This window comes from Talpa occidentalis, unplaced genomic scaffold (assembly GCF_014898055.3).
Source record: "Talpa occidentalis isolate TD23 unplaced genomic scaffold, MPIMG_talOcc4v2.1 talOcc4.10, whole genome shotgun sequence".
Lineage (NCBI taxonomy): Eukaryota > Metazoa > Chordata > Mammalia > Eulipotyphla > Talpidae > Talpa > Talpa occidentalis.
Window position 1 is genome coordinate 61891813 of NW_023600993.1, and position 21894 is coordinate 61913706.

At 39.0% G+C, this 21894-nt stretch overlaps 1 protein-coding gene across 1 annotated transcript in view; it reads right to left on the minus strand.

Annotated features, from left to right (window-relative positions):
* COBL (cordon-bleu WH2 repeat protein) overlaps positions 1 to 21894 on the minus strand; it is a 205408-nt gene that overhangs the window by 156302 nt on the left and 27212 nt on the right. Inside the window, exons 5-6 of the mRNA XM_054695880.1 lie at positions 17883 to 17980; positions 15775 to 15849 (exon numbers count right to left, since the gene is read on the minus strand). Coding sequence (XP_054551855.1) covers positions 15775 to 15849; positions 17883 to 17980 — 173 coding nt within the window. The remainder of the gene's footprint in view (positions 1 to 15774; positions 15850 to 17882; positions 17981 to 21894) is intronic.

Genomic DNA, 21894 nt, shown 5'->3' on the forward strand with positions numbered 1-21894 from the left:
TGTTGAACACAGTGACATCAATGTCAGTAAGCATTTGATGTAATAGAACCTAAATTGAGGAATATTATATCTTCTAAGTAATATCTGTTATATACATGAATGTGTAAATTCTGCTCTAGGTTCCATCACTATGATTCATATGGAGGAGTACCTGGGTCATGAGTTATAAACATGCAAACATCCACTGCTGCAGTCTCCATGCTACATAGGATTCACATCACACCAAGACAGCAATGCCAACAGAAATTCAAATGCAAATGAAAATCTGTAAGTCACTATACTTTCATAGGAATATGCTTATAACTATCTGCATTTATGATTTGTTTATAATCTTTGTTGTAAAGCTAGAAATTCATCCACAGAAAATAAGAGAGAGTAGTTAAGTGAAAAGAAAACAAGTATCAAAGACAATCTACTTGGGAAATATCACATATTAGAAAAGACATACTCTTATAAAACAAAATACCTCTAACCATATATATATTCACATATATACATGTAACACACACACACATAGACACACACTATATAATATATATACATATGCAAAAATATTCACGCTATAAAAATACATCTCTGTATGTATGTGTGCACATATATTTCAAACCGGGAAGCTGTTATTCCTTTCTTACCTTTTCATTTCTTTGTTTTTACATCTTCTATTTTTTTCAATCTCTTCAGAATATCCAAGCAGTAGTTACTGTCCAAGTTTATCAAACTATCTCAGTCTGATACTCAGTGCCAAAATGTCTGAAATACCCGACCTGACAGTGGGTTTCAGTGTCCCTCCCAAAAGGATATGTCAGGTTCACCAGGACTCCATGGCAGGAAATGAAACAGGTAAGTACCAGCCTTTATTAGAGCCCATGGTTCAAAGGAGTTATGCTTATGATGTAATTATAGCTCCAGAGCCTATCATCTGGGCAGCCAGATCCTCAGCCACGCAAACATGGGCATCATTCTGATCATGAGATGAAAGGGAAGCTCACTCCCTTACCTCAGATACTGAGGACAGTCAATTATTTGTGTGGTTTATTTCTGGATATATTTCTAAGTGAGATTCATGCCCTCACATGCACACACACTCTCCAAGGGCAATCACCAGGAGCATCCATCCTGCGTTGCTCGTCCCCTCTGCTGGCAGCATACCCACTTAACAGGACCTCCAGAGGACAGCAGAGACATTGGCATCTCATATAGCTGAGCACCCCTCTCTGTGCAAATCATCCTCATCTTCTCCCAGAGGGGGCCCTGAGTCCCCTGATCTGTGATCCCCACTGACCTGACCAATGCATTAGAACTTTCCGTGCATTCTGAATGCAGGACTTGGCCTGGTTCTCTGGTGGCTCCCAAAGATCCCTTGAGCGGCTGTGTCTCCTATAGCACAGAGCCAGTGAAAGTTAATCCAGTGAGGGGCACTGGGTCAGGGTTCGAGAAGAGAGGCATCACTGTGTGACTGGCTATTTTAGAGGAATGTTTTTGTTGTGTTCTTCCTTCCCCTCCCCTTCCTTCACCCCTTCCCTGCTCTCTGCTTTCTTTCCTTATCTATTTTTCCCTCCAACATTAACTGTTCTTATTCTAGGAGACAAGATTCAGATTTGTCTGAACAAATAATTAGATACATTGTTAAAATTTACAAAAATACTCTTTTGCTTTTGGAGCATTACTTACGGACACATATTTATTTACTGTATTTGTTAAAATATAAAACTTTCCAAAGGGTTATGATGCCAGGGGAAAGAGAAAGGAATTGCATACATTAAGAATAAAGGCCACTTCACCTGTGTTTGATATATTTCTTAGAAATTAAAAAAATGATAGGGGGCCTCCCTGGTGGCGCGGCGGTTGAGTGCTGGGTTACGAAGCTGCCCGCAGCCTCTGCAGTGCTGGTTTGATCCCCGGCTGCTCCCCGGCCACCGGAGGAGGGTCCCACATGGCGTGCAGACCTCTCCTGCTGCCCGCTGCTCCCCTCAGCAGTGTGCTTCGGTCCTTCTGCCTGCTCTGCTCCCCGCTCTGGCTCTGGTGAATTCTCTCACCCTCCCGTGCTTCTGACTGTACCCAGTGCTTGTATAAATAAATCTTTAAAAAAAAAAGAAACTAACAAAATGATAGCAAAAAATTGCTGAATGTTGACAGAGCATGAACATTTGTGAATTGTGGATGGTTGATACATGACTTCATTTTATCTTGCAATTGTCTATGAATTGAAATTATACAAAAATTTTACAAAGGACAAGAAACTATTAAGGTGGGGTTTATGTTTAAAGAATGGAGGCCAACTCCCTGGTGGCGCAGTGGTTGAGCGTTGGGTTGCGAAGCTGCCCGCAGCCTCTGCAGCGCCAGTTCAATCCCTGGCTGCTCCCCGGCCACCGGAGGAGGGTCCCACATGGCGCGCAGACCTCTCCTGCCGCCCGCTGCTCCCCTCAGCAGTGTACTTCGGTCCTTCTGCCTGCTCTGCTCCCTGCTCTGGCTCTGGTGAATTCTCTCACCCTCCCGCACTTCTGACTGTACCCAGTGCTTGTATAAATAAATAAAATAAAATAAAATAAAATAAATCTTTAAAAAATCTATAAAAAAATAATAAAGAAAGAATGGAGGCCAAGCCCACAGAGGGAGGAATGTTAGAGCCCCACCTTGATCACCAGGGAGTCCGGGACCAGAAAAATGACCCAATAGGAAGAAAAAAGAAGGGATATGAATGGACAGGACACAAATTTAAGATAGACAAATCAAGAGAACATGACAACATTGGCCGAGAGTGTCAAGGCTAAGCTGACTAAAGGAGAAAAGACAATAGACCAGATGTGTCCAGAGTATCCTAGGTGAGAGAGTCACCCCAGAGGACAGGTGTTACCTCAAGCAGCAGCCAAAGAATACATGTGTAATTGTGGCAGGCACAGACTACAAGAGAAAAATTCTGGCCTGGCTTTGGGACCTTGTCTGGGGTACAACAGGAGGAAGACACTGGATGCTACATGCACAGCAGTCCCAACCATACTGCCCACCTGGACCAGTACCATGAGGAGAAACTGGAAAAGAAAACACAGAGCTTGGAGACCAAAGGACAACCAGTAATTGTAGGGTAAATACGCTATCAGCCATTTTTCCACTCTCCCCCCCACCAGCCTCTATGTTGCCACCTGTAATCTTTCACTCCTCCTAGGATGCATAGATGCCTGGGGCCAAGGGGTGTGGGCACAGGGCACACGCATCTATGACTGTGGACATCTGGGTCCAAAGAGTCAGGGTGTACACACGTGTAACGGCCTACAGGAGGTGAGGGATAAAAGGGTAGCATCATTCTGAGGCAAGAGTGCAACTACAAGAAACAACGAGGAACTACAAAACCATGACTCGATGGCATGAGATTAAGAGGGAGAATGCCAGAGAGAGGCTGGGGCTGGAAGGCAGGCAGCCGCTTTGTCCAGCCCCCTTGCCTGCCTCCTTGCATGCCAGCCTCCCTGCCTGGTCTAGCTGTGTACTTGGTTCAACAATAAAGGCCTATGAAAATCCACCAAGGGCTCCGGGACTCTCTTTATCCATGTGCCCATATCAACAGTGAACCTGCATACTTGCCCTAGAGTGATAAAGATTCCTTTTAAATAGGAGTCCGTCTCTGACTGTTTACATGGAGGGCTCATGAGATTGCCAGGAACAGCACAGCTGGGCATCAAACACAGCTCAGACACCTGCCAGAGATATAGCTGGAGGTTGGGTAGGTAACCAGGACTCAACGATCAACTCGATCAACTCCACCATGCAGGCAGCTCCAGCCTCAAATCTAGATAGAGACGACAGAAAACGGTGTCTACAAACACGGAGGTAGGGAGCTTGGAGCTCCAAGCTTGGACACAGGATGGAACCCTGGTTTGCTCAGTTAATAAGGTTGGCTCCAAAGTAATAAATCCAGAAAGAAGTTGAAAAAATAAGGCTGCCAGGAGGCCTGTAGGGTCAGAGATCCCAGGTGGGGGAGAGCAGTGAGACTGCAGGTGTATTCTGATGGCGGCATATAGGATCTGAAGATACAGTGCAGGTGGAGTATGTAAGAACGGAAAAATCTAAGGGGACCCCAAAATTTGGGCCTTCACCACTGTCATTATCTGAGACAGGTAGAGGCACTGAAGAACAGAGCACTCTGCTCCTCACTGCCCCCTAGTTTCCAAAGCAAATTAAATGCCACTCTCTCAAACTCATTTAACCAACCTACAGCCAATGAGCTTCTAAGAGCCAGCGAGACTCATAAAATAAATAAACTTTAGAAAGAAATAGTTATAAATGTTTTAAGAGAACATAAGGAAAATTAGTATTTTGAAAGAAATTTTCAACCCCACATACCTACAAACACTAGATTCAGCCAAGAGGTGAAAACTCTACATTTCTACTTCTCACTTTGAGAACCAAGTATTGCCACTGTCAATCAACTTTTCAGGCTCTTCCCAGGCTAAGAAGCAAGTGCTTTGGGGCAAAATATTCACTGAAGCTTTCAAACACAAATCTCCCTCTGAGAGTTTCCAGATGCATTAGACAGTGTTGTGTGAATGCCTGAAATAAACTACTTTAAGTGGGCAAACAGGTATGCAAAGAAAGTAAGGACAGATTTTCTAAGTTCCATGTTAAGATTTGTTTCCTTTCACCACTTGATAAGAGTTTTATATATAATGCAATGGTCTACAAATAGAAAACTGAGTGGCCACAATGGAACTGCTATTTGTTGCTGTTTGCACATCCTTTAGGGAAACAGTGTGGCAACACATATTGTCTTGAAAGCCAAAAATTTTCTTCCCCTTTGACTCCCTTTGTAAATTTCCCTCAAAGAAAACTTCCAAAATGAGTAAGGGCTTTTGGGACAAAGATGACCCTTACATTATTTACAGGACCAGACAAAAAAAATTGACAGTGATGCAGATTTATAGAGTACTAAACTACATAATCACACACCCCTGTTTCACTGCCATTTATGGCACCAATGCCATCTCATCACCTTTTGGGTGATGATCACATATATACCCACTGTATCCATAAGAAAATGGGAAGATGGGTAACAGATTCGAATGTGCTAAAATCAGTCCAAATTCAAGCAAACAGAAGTTATGAGTTTCTCTCCTAACAAAAGATTACACAACCTAAAAATTTTTGAGACAATATCGTACCAAAGTAAATTGCAGCTGACATGGTACTAAATAAAAATACACAACTATGGGCCTCCCCTGTTGACAGAGTGGCTGAGCACTGGGCTGCGAAGCTGCCTGCAGCCTCTGCAGCACCAGTTCAATCTCCGGCCGCTGGTGAGGGTCCCACATGGCACACAGACCTCTCCTGCCATGCCCGCTGCTCCCCTCAGCAGTGTATTTTGTTAGTCTGCCTGTTCTGTTCCCTGCTCTGGCTCTGGTGAATTCTCTCACCCTCCCACACTTCTGACTGTACCCAGTGCTTGCATAAATAAATAAATCTTTAAAAAAAAAAAAGGAAAAAGAAAATACTCAACTATGTAGATTATAGAGAATGCTCAAAGTGAAAAGAAATTGTGTTAGATTACAGGCATAATCTATGTAATTCTCCAACTCCACTTTCAAAACTTTCCACGTCCTTTTTATTATATAATGTTAAACCTTAATGAATATAAAGTACTTGTGAAAGGTATGTTAAACTTCTAAAACATTTTGTCAAAATTGATTTATACAAAAATTAATTCTACATTAAAAACAAGGGGATCAGCCTTCAGATATATTTTTCTGTTCTCAACGTGCAAAACCTCCCGAAACAGCTTATTTTAGCAAAACAGGCTGATGGAGCTTAGTGCTGCTTGTGAAAATACTGACCCCTTGTGGCAGAACTGACTCAACATATACTTACAGGGAGAACTTGGAAATAAATGATCCAAAAGACAGGATTCTCAACAGGCCCATGAATGCTCAGTAGAAATATAGGATCTCTTATAAACATGGGACTTAGGGCAGCTAAAATTATAGAATTTTCTCTGAAAACTTAGTTCCAATAACTTTTCAAAAAATATTTTACTGGAAGATAACCCTATAAACTTTGGGGCTCTTAAGAGCAGGGCCCCAGCACTATAGCCACCTCCCTCAGGGTCAGCCTACTCTTTGAGCATATTTCAACCTGGATTCAGAAACTTATTAGGGCATTGGACATGACAATCACTTCAAAGCACAGCAAATGATCCTTCCATGTATGAGAAACAAACATTCTGGTGATTTAATAGAGGCAAGTCCTCCACTAACATCCTTGCAATCAGTATCATTTTTGTTACAACACTGATGAGAAGGGGAAAAAAAGCAAAAGAATTGGTGTGCTGGAGTCACTGTGTGAAATATATGTGCATGTTCTCATGTCTATGTGGATTCTCTCCAGGTACTCCGATTTCTTTCCACATTCTAAACATGTACCCATGAGGTTGATTAGCATGTCTCTCTGGTGTCCAGGGTTGGTTCCTGTCTTGGTCCTGAGCTGATGGGATAGGCACCAGCCCACCCTCAATCCTTTATTGTAATAAACAGGGTGGAAAATGAATGAATGAAAACAAATGATTGTTAAATATTAGAAATGCTTTAGATCTTTATTTAGAAGTTTGGTGATATTTTGTGTCCCAAAATATGCTATTTCTATCATTTCTTTCTTCTATTTTTTTAAAGATTTATTTATTTATTTATGAAGAACCGGGGTACAGGCTAGATTCGCAGGAGGGTGAGAGGATTCACCAGAGACAGAGTGGGGAACAGAACAGGCAGACTGTCAAAATACACTGCTGAGAGGAGCAGCGGGTGAGACAAGGGAGGTCTGCCGCACCATGTGGGACCCTGGCCGGCCGGCCAGGATTGAACCAGCCTGCAGAAGCTGCAGACAGCTTCACAGAGCTGTGCTCAACCACCTGCGCCACCAGGGGAGGTCCCTATTTCTATCATTTCAAACTGATTTCACTCTACATTGTTTCTTCTTAGAGTTGTAGTTTCCAAGAACCTATCTATAACATTAAGTGAGGACTCACTGTATTTCTGTAACAGCATTAATGGAGTAAACATAAAAATGGCCCCAGATCATTTTCTTTTTTTAAATATTTATTTATTTGTTTGTTTGTTTGTTTATTTATACAAGAACCGGGGTACAGGCCAGATGTGCAGGAGAGCGAGAGGATTCACCAGACAGAGCGGGGAACAGAATAGGCAGACTGAGGAAATACACTGCTGAGGGGAGCAGCGGGCGCGACAGGAGAGGTCTGCCTCACCATGTTGGACCTTCGCTGGATGGCCAGGATCAAACCAGTGCTGCAGAGGTTGTGGACAGCTTCACAGCACTGCGCTCAACTGCCTGCGCCACCAGGGGAGGCCCTGGCCCCAGATGGTTTTTAATTTGGTTTTGAGGTCATGATGATTAAAATCATACATCAGAAGGCTTTTTAACTTTATGTTAATAAACAATGCAATTAGAAGTAATATAATTCATGTTGATAAACCTCGAATTGGTCAAATTTATAGAAATTTAATTTTTTTGTAACCAAAGGAAGAGGGCCATAAAAAAGTAATTATTTCTGCCATTTATGACTTGCCCAATGTTCAATAACAGAACCAGAATTAGAACTGGCATCACTTTACTCCTACCCAGAAGATTTCCACATTATCATACCATTGTGGCATTTTTGTATTCTGAATTACAAGTTAAGTCAGTTAAGTTGATGGTTCCCTTGATCCATCAACATGCACGTGTATCACTGCTATTTACATGAGCTGGAAAGAGAGCCCAGGATAAGGCAAAGGCCTGAAATCCATTCCTACCCTGCTAATAGCCACATCCACACACACATTCCTGATACCTCAAGGTCCAGAGCTGTGGTGTGAGGGAGCTGTATGCTCTATACAGAAACAGATGTGAGTTTCCTGGAAAATGCAAAATTCCAGGAAAATTGCTTGAAATTATTTGGGAAGAATTACATTTATTATGATTCATGTTCTCTTTAAGAGAACAAATATATAATTTGGAATGGAGTAAACTTTAGTATACAGGAAATTAGCTTTTCAAGGGAGATCTGATTATTCTGACCACCTGCATTAGAGTAAAATATTTGCAATGCAAATTATTCTCTTCAGACTCTTCAGATTATAGATAAAATAAACCACTTACATTTTCTCAAGGAAAAATATCAATAACAAACATTAGTATCTACACACTTTCTAACAAAATACCGGTATGCTGCCTAAAGGTGTCAGGTTAGCACTATTGCTAACTCTTAAATGATCAGGCTAAGTGGGTAGTTTTTGCCCATTACATACGCATGAGGACAGTAGAGATGGACAGGTTCTCTTTGCTGCCCAGGGAGTGAACATCCAAGTCTCAAAGCCTGCTTTCACCTTAATCAGACTAACAATCTCTCTTCTTCCAGAGGCTTCATGTCCTTCCCTAGGGCTTCAAAATCAGTCAATTCTTATTTCCAAGTCAATACTTAATCCACCATATTTCAGCTTCTTTATTGACTTCAACTTGCAATAGAAGTCACAATTAATTTAATTTAATTTTTTTAATATTTTATTTTATATAATTTGTACATCATTTTTCATCTTTGTACAATGTATGCATTTTCATTTTGGTTATATTCCCCATACAATTGCATCCCCTCCCCCCTTATTTTGACTCTAGTTCTTCCTCTCCCTGCCCCTCTCTAATCCCCCTCCCATAGTGTGTCTCTGATTTATAGATGCTTGTTGATTTTGATTATTACTTTGCACTGATTAGTCTTTTTCCTGGTCTCTTATATAGGTTTTCTAAATTCCTGCTATGAGTGAGACCATTTGGTATTTTTCTTTTTCTTTCTGATTTATTTCGCTGAGCATGATCCCTTCTAGCTCCATCCATGTTGCTGCAAACTGCATGTGTTTATCTTTTTTGATTGCTGAGTAGTATTCCATTGTGTATATGTACCACATCTTCTTGATCCAGTCATCTATTTTTGGGCATTTGGGTGGTTTCCATATCTTAGCTACTGTAAATAGTGCTGCTATAAACATAGGGGCGCAGGCAGGTGCTCTTTGGAATTACTGTTTCTATGTCATTTGGGTAAATACCTAGGAGTGGAATTGCTGGTTCATATGGAAGCTCTATGTTTAGTAGGTCAAGAAATCTCCACACAGCTCTCCATAGTGATTGAACCATTTTGCACTCCCACCAGCAGTGCAGGAGAGTTCCTTTTTCTCCACAACCTCACCAACATGTGTTGTTGCTAGTTTTTTTAATATGTGCAATTCTCACTGGGGTAAGATGGTATCTCATTGTAGTTTTGATTTGCATTTCCCTGATTACAAGTGATGTTGAACATTTTTCATATTCCTGTTGGTCATTTGCATTTTCTCTTCAGAGAAGTTTCTTTTTAGCTCTTCTGCCCATTTTTTGACTGGATTATTTTCTTTGTTTTTTTTGAGTCTCATCAGCTCTTTGTAGATTTTTGTGATCAGTCCTTTATCATTAGTGTTGTGTGCAAAAATGTTCTCCCAGTCGGTGGGGTTTCTGTTTGTTTTTGTTATTGTCTCTTTTGCTGTGCAGAAGCTCTTTAATTTGATGTAGTCCCAGCTGTTTATCTTTGCCTTCACTATCACTGCATTGGGTGATGTGGCTGTAAAGATGTCTTTGATGTGCATGTCATGTAGTGTTTCGCCTATATTTCCTTCTATGTATTAATTCATTTTGAGTTGTTTTTTGTGTATTGTGTGAGGTAGCAGTCGAGCTTCATTCTTTTGCATGTAGTGACCCAGTTCTCCTCAGCAACATTTATTGAACAAATTTTCTTTGCTCCAGTGCATATTCTTTGCTCCTTTGTCAAAGATTAGTTTACCATAAATTTGTGGGTTTATTTCTGGGTTTTCTATTTGGTTCCATTGGTCCGTGTGTCTGTTCTTGTTCCAATACCATGCAGTTTTGATGATTATGGCTTTGTAGTATAGTTTGAAGTCTGAGAGTGTGATGCCTCCATTCCCTTTTTTTTTTTTTTCAGGAGATCTTTGGATATTTGGGGTTTTTGGTGATTCCATATGAATTTCATCAATCATTGTTCTATTTCTTTGAAGAATGTCACTGAAATTTTTATTGGAATAGCGTTGAATCTGTATATTGCTTTTGGTAGGATGGCCATTTTAATAATGTTAATTCTCCAAAATCCATGAGCAGCGGATGTCTTTCCATTTCTTTGTGTCTTCTTCTATTTCTTTTAACAGTGTTTTACAGTTTTCTTTTTATAGGTCCTTTACCTCTTTTGTTAGATTTATTCCCAAGTATTTGATTTTTTTTTTGTTTTGATAATAAAAGGGATTTTTTTTTTATTTCTTCTTCTTCAGATTGGTTGTTTGTGTATAGGAAGGCTACTTATTTTTGTGTGTTGATTTTGTATCCTGCCACTTTACTAAACTGATTGATTAGTTGAATTAGTTTTTCTGTGGAGTTTTTGGGGTTCTCTATGTATATTATCATATCATCTGCAAATATTGATAGCTTGACTTCTTCCTTGCCTATTTGGATTCCTTGTATGTCTTTCTCTTGTATTATTGCTCTGGCTAGGACATCCACTATTATATTGAAAAGCAGTGGTGAGAGTGGACATCGTTGTCTTGTTCCAGATCTTAATGGAAATGCTTTCAGCTTTTCACCATTGAGAATGATACTGGATGTTGGCTTGTCATAGATGGCCTTTATGATGTTGAGGTATGTTCCTTGTATCCCAAGAATTTCAAGGGCTTTTATCATGAATGGGTGTCGCACTTTGTCGAAAGCTTTCTCGGCATCTATTGATATTATCATAAAGTTTTTATATTTGTTTTTGTTGATGTGTTGGATAACGTTGATTGATTTTCAGATGTTCAACCATCCTTGTGTCCCTGGCATGAATCCTACCTGGTCGTGGTGAATTATCTTATGGATACATTGTTGGATTCTGATAGCTAAAATTTTATTGAGGATTTTTGCATCAGTGTTCATTAGGGAGATTGGCCTGTAGTTTTCTTTTTTTGTGTTGTCCTTGTTCGGTTTTGGTATTAGTGTAATGTTGGCTTCATACAACGTGTTTGGTATTATCCCTTCCTTCTCAATTTTTTGGAAGAGTTTGTGAAGGATAGGCACTAATTCCTTTCTGAGTGTTTGGTAGAATTCATTTGTAAATCCATCAGGTCCTGGGCTTTTGTTTCTGGGGAGGTTTTTGATTACCATTTCAATTTCGCTGCTTGTAACTGGTCTATTTCTTCTTTATCTAGCTTTGGGTGACCGTGGAGTTGTAGGAATTTGTCTATCTCCTCTAGTTTGTTGAACTTGTTTCCATATAGCTGTTCATAGTAGTTTCTGATTATTGTTTTTACTTCTGCTTTGTCCATTGTGATTTCTCCTCTTTCATTTGTGATCCTGTTTATTTGTGCTTTCTCCCATTTTTCCTTTGTGAGCCTGGCTAGGGGTTTGTCTATTTTATTTATTTTTTCAAAGAACCAGCTTTTGGTTTCATTGATCTTTTGGATTTTTTTTTAGTTTCAATTTCATTTATTTCTGCTTTGGTTTTTATTATTTCTTTTCTTCTACTGGTTTTGGTTTTTTTTTTTTTTTGTCGTTCTTTTTCTTGTTCATTGAGCTTTGAGATTAGGTTGTTTTTTTTATTTCTTTCTTGTTTCTTGATGTGAGCCTCTATTGCTATATATTTTCCTCTTATTACTGCTTTTGCTGCATCCCATAATTTAGGAAATTGGTTTCCTCCTTGTCATTCAATTCAAAATTTTTTTTAATTTCTTCTTTGATTTCCTCATTAGTCCAGTGGTCTTCCAGTAGTGTGGTTTTCAATCTCCATGAGGTAGTAGAGTTCCTTGCCTTCTTTTTATGGTTTATTTCTAGTTTGATGCCTTCACAATTAATTTTAAATAATGAAAAAATTTCTTCCTAGAGGGCAGTCTGTGTGAGTATATGCCAGTCTTCCTCTTTCCCTATTGGATATACCCAAACTTATCCTAACAACCCCCTACTGAGGGGCATTTGGGTTTCTTCCATCACTTGCTAATATAAATAATATGGCAATAAACAGCTTTGCACATGTATCATTTATATTTATGCCAGTGGGCTTTTGAGTTAGATTTCGGAAAGCAGGATTTGGGGGTTAAAGAATAAATACATATATAATATGGGTAGATACTGCCAAATCCCCACCATACCTATTGGTAGTATTTTGCATTCTGCTCAGCAATGCATATGAGAGTCTAATAACTTGGACAATAGTGTATAGTGACAAAATTTTTAACAAATTTTTGCAAATAGAATGTATGATAAATGGAAGTTCATTGTAGGCCTAATCTATATTTCTCATTATAAATTACTAGTAAATCTGAGCATTTTTCATTTATTTATGTACCTCTTTCATTTCTTTTCCTGTGTGCTTTCTATTCATATCTATATAGACCAAGTTGTCTATTTCTATTTCCAAAAGACTTCCTCCTACATTTGTCATTTGGAATTTTACTTTACCTATAATATTTTTATTTTTCTTTTATAATTCTAGAAAGCTTTTTTCCCTTGTCAAATTTATCAATGATTTCCTTACTACATCAATATTTCAAGTCTTACTATACTATAAAGTCATAATAATTAAAACAGCAATATCCTGGAACAAAAACAGATACAAAAACAAATGGAAGAGAGTTGAGAGCCCAGAAGTAAACCCACACATATATGGATAGTTAATGTATGATAAAAGAGGAATACATGTACTGTAGAAGAAGAAAAGCTTCTTCAATAAATGGTGTTGGGAAAATTGGACTGCCACATGCAAAAGAATAAAGCAATAACACTATCTTGCACCACACGAAAATCAACTCAAAATGGATAAAAGACTTGAAGGTAAGACCTGAAATGATAAAATACATAAAAGAAAACACAGGCAAAACACTCACTCCATGACATAAACTTCACTGATATTTTTGTGGATTTGTCCCCAGTATCACCAATGTGGTTATGGTAGAGTAAGACTTATTTAAGATTACAACTGAACTTTTTTTAAACCATTACAAGATTTAACTCAGGTTTTTGGGGTTCAGATGGGAGGAGTCACAGCGATTCTATGGCCACCTGGACTCAAGAGCAGTATTCATTCCCACCATACATTAAATTGTTCTTCAAATTGGAATTGTTCTTATTCACCAACAAGATCTGGTTGTTATACAGTGTCAGATCTAATTTTCACAGAGCAATAAAATATAGTCATTAAAAGGGAAAAACTGCATTAAGTCCAGGGCAATTCATGTTTTTAAAGTGATGTGTGAAGAATTGACAACATCTCAACACTGATACTATTATATGCAGAAATGAGATCACACGTTTACATATATGCCAAAATAAGAAAAAATATAATTAGAGTTTTTTAAAGCAAAAGTAAATTTGACTTGGCTTTTTCCGTGGAAAATAATGGCTCACTTTTGCCTTTTAGGTTTATATGAATTTCATTCAGCAAAAATGAATGAAAACTGGCAATATTTCAATTTCTTCAAATCATACTGATAACATACCAGGTTTAGAAAATGCCTATGACATTCATCATTACAAAATTATATTTTGGGGCCTCCCCTGGTGGAGCAGGCAGTTGAGTGCAGCACAGTGAAACTGTCTGCAGCCTCTGCAGCGTGGGTTCAATCCAGCCTAAGAGCTACCCACATGGCGCGGCATAACTCTCCTGTCTCGCCCACTGGTGAATCCTCTCACCCTCCCACATATCTGGCCTATACCCCAGTTCTTGCATGCATGAATGAAAGGATCTTTTAAAAAAATACATTTTGGGTGGATGTTTATTAAATTATTACAGTAATTGTTTCATAATTCATACATAAGTCAAATCATTGCAGTGTATACCTAAAACTAATATGAATTTACATGTCAATTATACTAATAAAAGAAAAGAAATTGGTGAGCTTTGCTATTTTTTTTTTTTTAGCTTTGCTATTTTTTAGCCCAGATCACCATGTTAGTAGAATCAGTATAGCTGTGAAGCACAGAATTCTAACTTGAGATACCGAAAACTATAACAAAAAAAAAATAAGAATGTGGTATCAATTTGATCACTTTGGCCTTTTTTAATTATCTAGAAACAACTTACATAATTTTAATAACTATGTCAGACCTAACCGTAATACTCCTTTACATGTATATGACACCTTGTAATTTAAGTCTTTTTTACCTCTATTATCTTATTGATATTTACCTGTTTTCATTGCATTGTTCTTTTAGGAAGTATGTCTTCAAACATCATTTTAAAAAATGCTTATGAATAATGAGTTGATTATTAATTGGTAAATCTTGATAACTTTTCTTATGCCTCGCCAGAAGTCAATAATTTCACTGTACTGAGTAACAAATCACTTTCTCTGTCAAATGGCTTCTAAATCTTGGCTATTAAACCAATTTGAATGAGAACCTAGCCAGACACAGATAAATGACCATTCTAAATAATTTCTGATAGATCAGCATGTGAATAACTGGAAAGGCTTCGAAGAATTGAAAGTCACTACTATCACAGGACTTTTCCATCCTCATGTACTTATTTATAAATGAAATTTCTTGGAGGTTTGGGGCTTATATCAATGAAATTGAAATAACACTGAAGCTTTTCTATTTTTATCACTAAGTTATGGCCATTAATGGACATATAAAATAAATGAAAAAACTACCCCTTCTTAAAACATGCCTTTACCAAAATAATTTATTTTTCATACTTAGCAATTATAAATGAATAGTTGTAACACATTTATATTGTTTTATTTTGCAATTATAAAAAATTTTGATGCACATGAATATTTTCCTACTTATAGCTTAAGGATGAAATGAAATTTGAAAATCAATTTAGACATATATCACATTACATTCAAGTATAAAATGTATCTTTTTTTTTTTTAAGATTTACTTATTTATTTATACAAGCAGTGGGTATAGTCAGAAGCGTGGGAGGGTGAGAGAATTCACCAGAGCCAGAGCCAGGAACAGAACAGGTAGACTGACAAAATACACTGCTGAGGGGAGCAGCGGGCGTGGCAGGAGAGGTCTGTCGCGCCATGTGGGACCCTCGCTGGTGGCTGGGATCGAACCAGTGCTGTGGAGGCTGTGGGCAGCTTCACAGCCCAGCGCTCAACCACTGCACCACCAGGGGAGGCCCTAAAATGTATCTGGAGTAGAATAAAATTGTACATGGTATAGCGTAGACATGTAAAATCAAGAAAAAGAACACAAGTGCAAAATTGCTTATTGTTATAGAAGAATTTATCTTTGTACTTTTAAAGAAGTGATGTACATATCAAACTTTATCAGATACATTTAAAATTGAAATATTTTAAGATATATGCTATGAATTATTTTCTTTCAAGTATTTGAAATTATGGAAAATGTTTTATATTCAACTGTGTACTGTGTGAACAAGATAGTTTTAAAAGGTTCCAAGTGTAATTAAAGAGTTTAAGAACTGGCAGATATAGGCATGGGAAAGAAGGCCTGGGTTTACAAGGCTCTTGAGAATTTTTGGAAGTAGTTCTAGAGGGTAAACTTTCAGTTAATCCTGATCTTGCTGACTGGGGCAGAGTAGAAACTAAAATGCTACATATTTTCCCAATGTACTGTGGGCAAGTTAAAAAGAAGCCAGGTATTGGCTTTGTGTATCTGTATAAGTTGAAAATCAAAACAAAAAAAGCAAAAACCAACTAAGCTGGAAAGTCATGCAAAATGTAAGTTCCACCCCTTCAGCAGAAGACCCTGCTGGGTTTCAATACTCACGTTCAGGCTTTCGCCCAGGGCTGACTTGGAGGTGTCCTCATCACTGTCCACCCCTGACAGACCCAGCTGTTCCACCTAGAGCACACACACAACTAGATCATCTCCAGGTGAAAGTCAGTTCAAACAAAGAAGTCATCCTTAGCAATTATTAGGCAAAAATGCCAGCATAGTCACATTTCTAGTAGAATTTGCACTGAAATTATGATCATGTTCCTCAGGTTAGGGATGTGAAAACTGTTCTCAAACAGCCTCTATCCAAGGTGCTCACTAATTTGAAAATTGAGATTTTCTTTTTTTACCCAGAACATCTCTTTGATTCGAAAATACGCAGTGTTAAAAAGTAGCCTGAGCTGATAGAGCTAGCTCAGAAAACCAATAAATTCACTAGGTTTTGAGGGTTTCTAGTTTTAAATTTCAGTTTACCACCACAATGCTCATTGATTGGGTATACACAGAAACAATTCACCGGTCCCTATCCACAAAAGATAAACAGTAATATCTCACTTCATTGTTTACAGAAGTGTTTCACATGAAGATGGAATGGTGACAGAGTGGGTGTTAAGGGGAGAAAAGAAGTGGAGGAAGGATGATGAGAGGGAGAAGTATCAAAGAACCTGACATAAAAGAGACACATTGAGCACAGATCTTCAAAGGACACTGGAAACATGGGGTAAAGCACATATTATCAGAGTAAAGAAAAAAGAATCATAAAACTATCAGCAAAGTACTAGGAAAGGTTAAAAAATGAGCTGAGTTTCTGAGACCCTCCTAAGGACAAACATATGCACTAGATCAGCTATGAGCTTCTTTTGGACCCTAGCCTTACTCCTGGGTCCTGTGACCTCTGGAACTACAAAGCCCAAGTCTGAAGCTCTGCAAGGCTGGGGTTAACCTCTGCTTCAGTGTGCTCACCAGTGAACCTGGGTGAATGGGGTTCTAACACCACAGGCTCTTGTAGGGCCTATTGCACACATACAGACTCTGCAGCAGACAAAGTCCTGACAATACCAGCCCCCTTCCGTACATCAGTTAAGAAGCTGAATACTATGGACAGTTCCAAATTGAGTGGTAGCATTTAAGCCAACCATCTATCAGAACAGTTTCATCTTTCTTAGTCTCATATACCAACAAAAAGAAAACATTAGATATTAGGAAAATGTAACTATTTGACAAATATAAAAGGGAAAAATTTTTCCTTTTATTGGTAATTAGAAGGTATTATGGTTTTGAAAATTTTATGAATCATGGTAAACATCTTGACTTTTACTCTCTTAACTATGACTTTAAATTACTCTGTGCTTTTGTATGCAAAATATGACTTTAAGATTTATTTCATAAAAACCAACAAGCCCAATAAAATTAACCTAACAAGCAGCTTATTCCCAAATCATTTTGGGAGAATCAAGAATATCTAACATTACTAGTAAATGTGCATATTCAACAATGGCTATGCTTCTCTGCAAAGTGGCCTGCTTGTAGCTTCTGAAGGCTTTTTCCACTCATGTATGTTATTATCCTCACCCTACTGAATGCCTACCTGGTGCAGAGCCTCTAATCCCACTGAGGCTGTGGTTCCTCAGATCCTGCCTGCCCTATAAGTTTAGGCTCCAACTCCCCCTTTTCGTATTTGGTGCCCAGCTCAGAGAATGGGCCAATCAGGTGTGACTATGAACTGATTGGTGCTAAATGTCCAACCAGCCATAGGATTGAGAACAGCCCAGTCAAACTTGTAGGTGGGATGCCCTGAAAGAAGTTATTAGTTTTATTAATAAATAGGATTTAAAAAATGGTGGTTCACCAATCCTGGGGGTTTTCACTGAGCTTAAACACAGACCAGGTGCTTTGCGTATACCAGCAGGACAGGGAGGCCCTATTAACCTGAAGCATAGTATACTGGTGAGGATACACCATAACCCAAGAGAAATGCTTTAGGAATTAAGACTGGAAGCAAATCAATAATTTTGATGTATATTGATAAGTTCTCTTTGATCTGAAGGAATTAACATTACCTAAATACATTTTGAAAAATTCCAAGATAGCTTAAGTGCAAATATCTCAGAAAACTAATTTTATACAATACAAAATCAAACATATATCTAAACAATTACCTTACTGTTGCTTCTTTTATTAACTTTGAAAAATCCCAGAATTTTTTTCTTCTCCTTTTCTGCCTCATCATTGCAAAGTGATGGCTTTCTAAAGGTTTCTGGAGAAAAAAATCATTAAATTATTTTTTGGTACATAAAATGAAATTAAACACTTCATTAAAAAATTCTCAGGGCCTCCCCTGGTGGCACAGCGGTTAAGCGCAGGGTTGCGAGGCTGCCCACAGCCTCTGCAGTGCCAGTACGATCCCTGGCCACCGGCGAGGGTCCCACCAAAAAAAAAAAAAAATCTCAATAAATGAATCCTCTATTCGAACTTTATTTTAATTTGTATAAAAGTGTCAACTATATTTTTCAAAGCATTGAGCCTCCTTAAAGTCATCAGTCCTATTTTTGAAATCCCTAAATGTCTTAAAGAACGTCTTTAAGTCCTTTAGTGATCATGGTGGCATTTTTCTCTGGATGTGGTTGTACCCTTTTTGAGAATAACAAAGAATCTACAAGCTCTAGGCAGTGTCATCCAACAGAAAAATAAAGTAAACCACATACATTCTCTGATACTTGCTCAAAAAGAACAAGGTGAAATTAATTTTAGTAATATATTTAACCTATCTAAAGTATTATCATTTTTCATGCAACTGATATAGAATTATGAATTACATATTTTACATTCATTTTAGTGCTAAGTTTTCAAAATGCAGTGTGCAGAAAGCTACACTTTTCAGCTTGACTGGCTTCGTATCAAGTGCCCACAGCCATGTGTGGATTATGACTATCAGAGTGGACAGCACAGCTCCAAGGACTACAACATCTGTGCAAAACATCTGCTTTAGGAATTATCAGTAAACAAAAAATGCTACCTAATTCCCTTCTGCTGAAAGATCCCACTCTCATTTCCAGAACATAGAAGAGTAGCCATGTGAACACAGGTGGCTCATGAAATAATGATGACACCTTCCATGGTCCACACCTCAATACTTCCCTTCCTCCATCCCAGACAGAATGTCCTCCTTTTCAGTTATATTTTCTAGGGAACCCCTTTTCTTCTTTTAATAATTCATGATTTCTAAATCTCCCACATCCCTTTCTTGGTGTTTTCTTGAGGTGTTAGCTAGACTGGGTCCTTCTCATGTTCCAGATGGTGATTCTGAAGCACAGATTTGTCAAGCAGCTAACAACCACCACAAGCAGTTCCCAGAACAGAGGGGCTGGCAGCATCAGTGCTGCTGGAACTTGTGAAAGGTGGCACCTCTGAGCCCACCACAGAGTCCCAACTGGAAACTCTGGAGTAGGGACTAGCCATCTTCTTGGGGATGCTCAAGCTGCAAGGACTGCACCTGAAACCTGTTGGAAAAGGGAATGAGTGCACAGGGATGGGGGGGTGGCTATAATAGGATAATCTGCCTCACTGCTTCAAGTCTTAATTTCCTCATCTTCAGATTGGAGATGAGTCACATAATTGTCTGGCACACATCAGTACCATGACTATTGATCACCATGATTCATGGATTTGCTGACATTCCACTGGAGGCCTTTGTAATTAACTTTGACAGAAAGTGAATTTCCCCATACCACTGTTAATGCTGGGGTGCCAGATCGCCATCCGCTAGTGGAAAAATCTGGACTGGGACCTCTCGAATTACTATCAAGATATTAACCCAAACAAGACAAAGTCAATCAACTTCACCTTCTAAGAGGGATTTCATAACCCCACCAGGAAAAGACACAAACGTCAATGAATTAGTAACATTTGCATCAACACAAAGCAAAATCATTCTGTCTACCCCCACAAAACAAAAATCATTGTGTAAGTGACAAAAGCTGGATTTTCCATCACAAGGTCTGGGGCCCTCAGTTACAACAGGCATCTATGGTCAGGTCAGTCAGTTGCCTCCATGTCACATGACATCCAAACCAGTGACTGACCTGCTCGGTCATGATGCAAGTGCCCAGGCATGCACACTCGTACACAGACTCCACAGTTAGTCAAACCCTCAGTTAAGCATGATTATAAAGGTTAAGATACACTATACTACAGAGTAAAGCTCTATGCAAACTATAGCATGCATTAATGTGTGTGCTGATAACCAATGCTTTCTGCAGAATTGTGCAGTATAAACACAGATATTACAAAGTGCTGACATCACAGCACCTGGCTGGTAAACACAAGAGGAAACATGCTTCTAGCACAGAGGCTACTACATCAACCCCAAGAACCAAAGACCAAGTTACAAAACTTCCAGAGAATCCAGCCTCTTTCTTCTCTACCTGATAGCAAACCTGGTTAGCCACCACCCCTAAAATACTGAAGGCTCCGGAGGCCCTGGCACCAGCACTGTGTGATCAAGAGGCACTTTCCACACAGCCATGGTGCAAAGGTGGAGGCAGCAGTGCCTTGGATGGGCTCGAAGTTGGTCCCAAAGCAATGATCTATTTTTAGAGCTCAGGCTTTGGCATCTTCGGACAAATAGCAGCCTACTGTGAGGACACTGTGACTTGGCAGACATTGCAGAAGTAGCCGTTTGAGCATTTGGTTTTCTCACAGGATCTGAAGCAGCCAAAACTTCCCAGGTGCCCTCCTGTAGCCAGTGTGGGATTGATCACTGACACACAGTCAGGTCTGAAGAACTACATATGGGACCTGGGGCCCAAGGCTGAAATTATGGCAATCTGAGCATGAGATTTATTGCTTTGATTTACTCTCATTTAATGTAACATAAATTAATGAAAGCTTAGGGGCAGTAATGCTTAATGCATAGGCAGCATGTAATATTTTGAAGCATTAAAATGGTTTTGAAAAATGATACAGATGGACTGAGGGGGACAGAGGGATGGAGGGAGACATAGGAGCCCTTAAAGACCAGCTAATCCAAACCATTCATTTTTCCAGAATGGGAAAGTGAAAGTGTTGTTCAGGTATGAGAAAAAAGTCACCAAGGAAGTGACTGCAAGAGGAAGACCAGACAAGCGCTCTCGGGATGCACAGGTTCTAAGTAGTGGCCACCATCATAAGACCAATGGCCCTCTGATTCTCCTCTGCTCTTCGCGGTTTGTCTATGTTCCAAATCAAATTCTTCAAAACTGACAAAGCCTTTATTATGTGAATTTTCTGCTGAAAAGGACTACCCATACATAGTGCTTCTTAAGTCAGAATGGGTATATTTATAACACATGTACTGTATGAGTAGATAAACAATAGATGAGGAAAAGGAAGGGTGACCCAGGCCGCAGCACTGTTAAACAACACACCCATAGTCTGAGAGTCCAGATCAATGCCAAATATTCTTTCATTAATTTTTTTCTATAAATAAACTCTATTAAATAATTTTTAAAATATGGACAGAAATTTCTCCTGTATAGGGCTCATTGGAATTTCAAGGAACCTTTTGGAGAGAATGTGTGAGTGTGTATAAGTGTGTGATTGTGTGTATATGAGTACAGTCCAAAAGATTCATTAAAATCTCAATGTATGTGTGTGCATGTCTGTGTGTGCGTGCACATGTGTATATGCACATAATTTATAAGAAATAGGTATCATAAAACTAAAAATCTGGACCATTTATGTAATTGTTTATGACAGCAAATGTTCAATTTCAAAATCCACACTGCCATAAATTCTACAGCAGGCAGAATAGATGTAGAAGGCAGACAAACACAGGTGAGCACAGGTAAGGAGAAGCAGAAGTAAGAAATGGTGCCTCTTCTATAGGTACCATTACTACTCTGCCCTGAAATTCTGTGTTCATAAAGGGCCTGTTTTATGCAATGGCCTTCTTCAATCCTTACCAATTAGAACCACAGAGCAAATGCACACAGGGATATTCTTCTAGCCAAGCAGAAGCCAATAAACCAAACCACAAGTTCATTTCAGCCCCACCAGGCACCTCTAGAGGTACCCGAAGTCACACATCCCCTCCCTCAGGTCCAGCAAATAGAAGTCTTCATGCATCACCCTGGCCCAGAGCCATGCACAGGGCAGGGCAAGGGAGCAGCACTTGGCTCATGGTACCTCGAT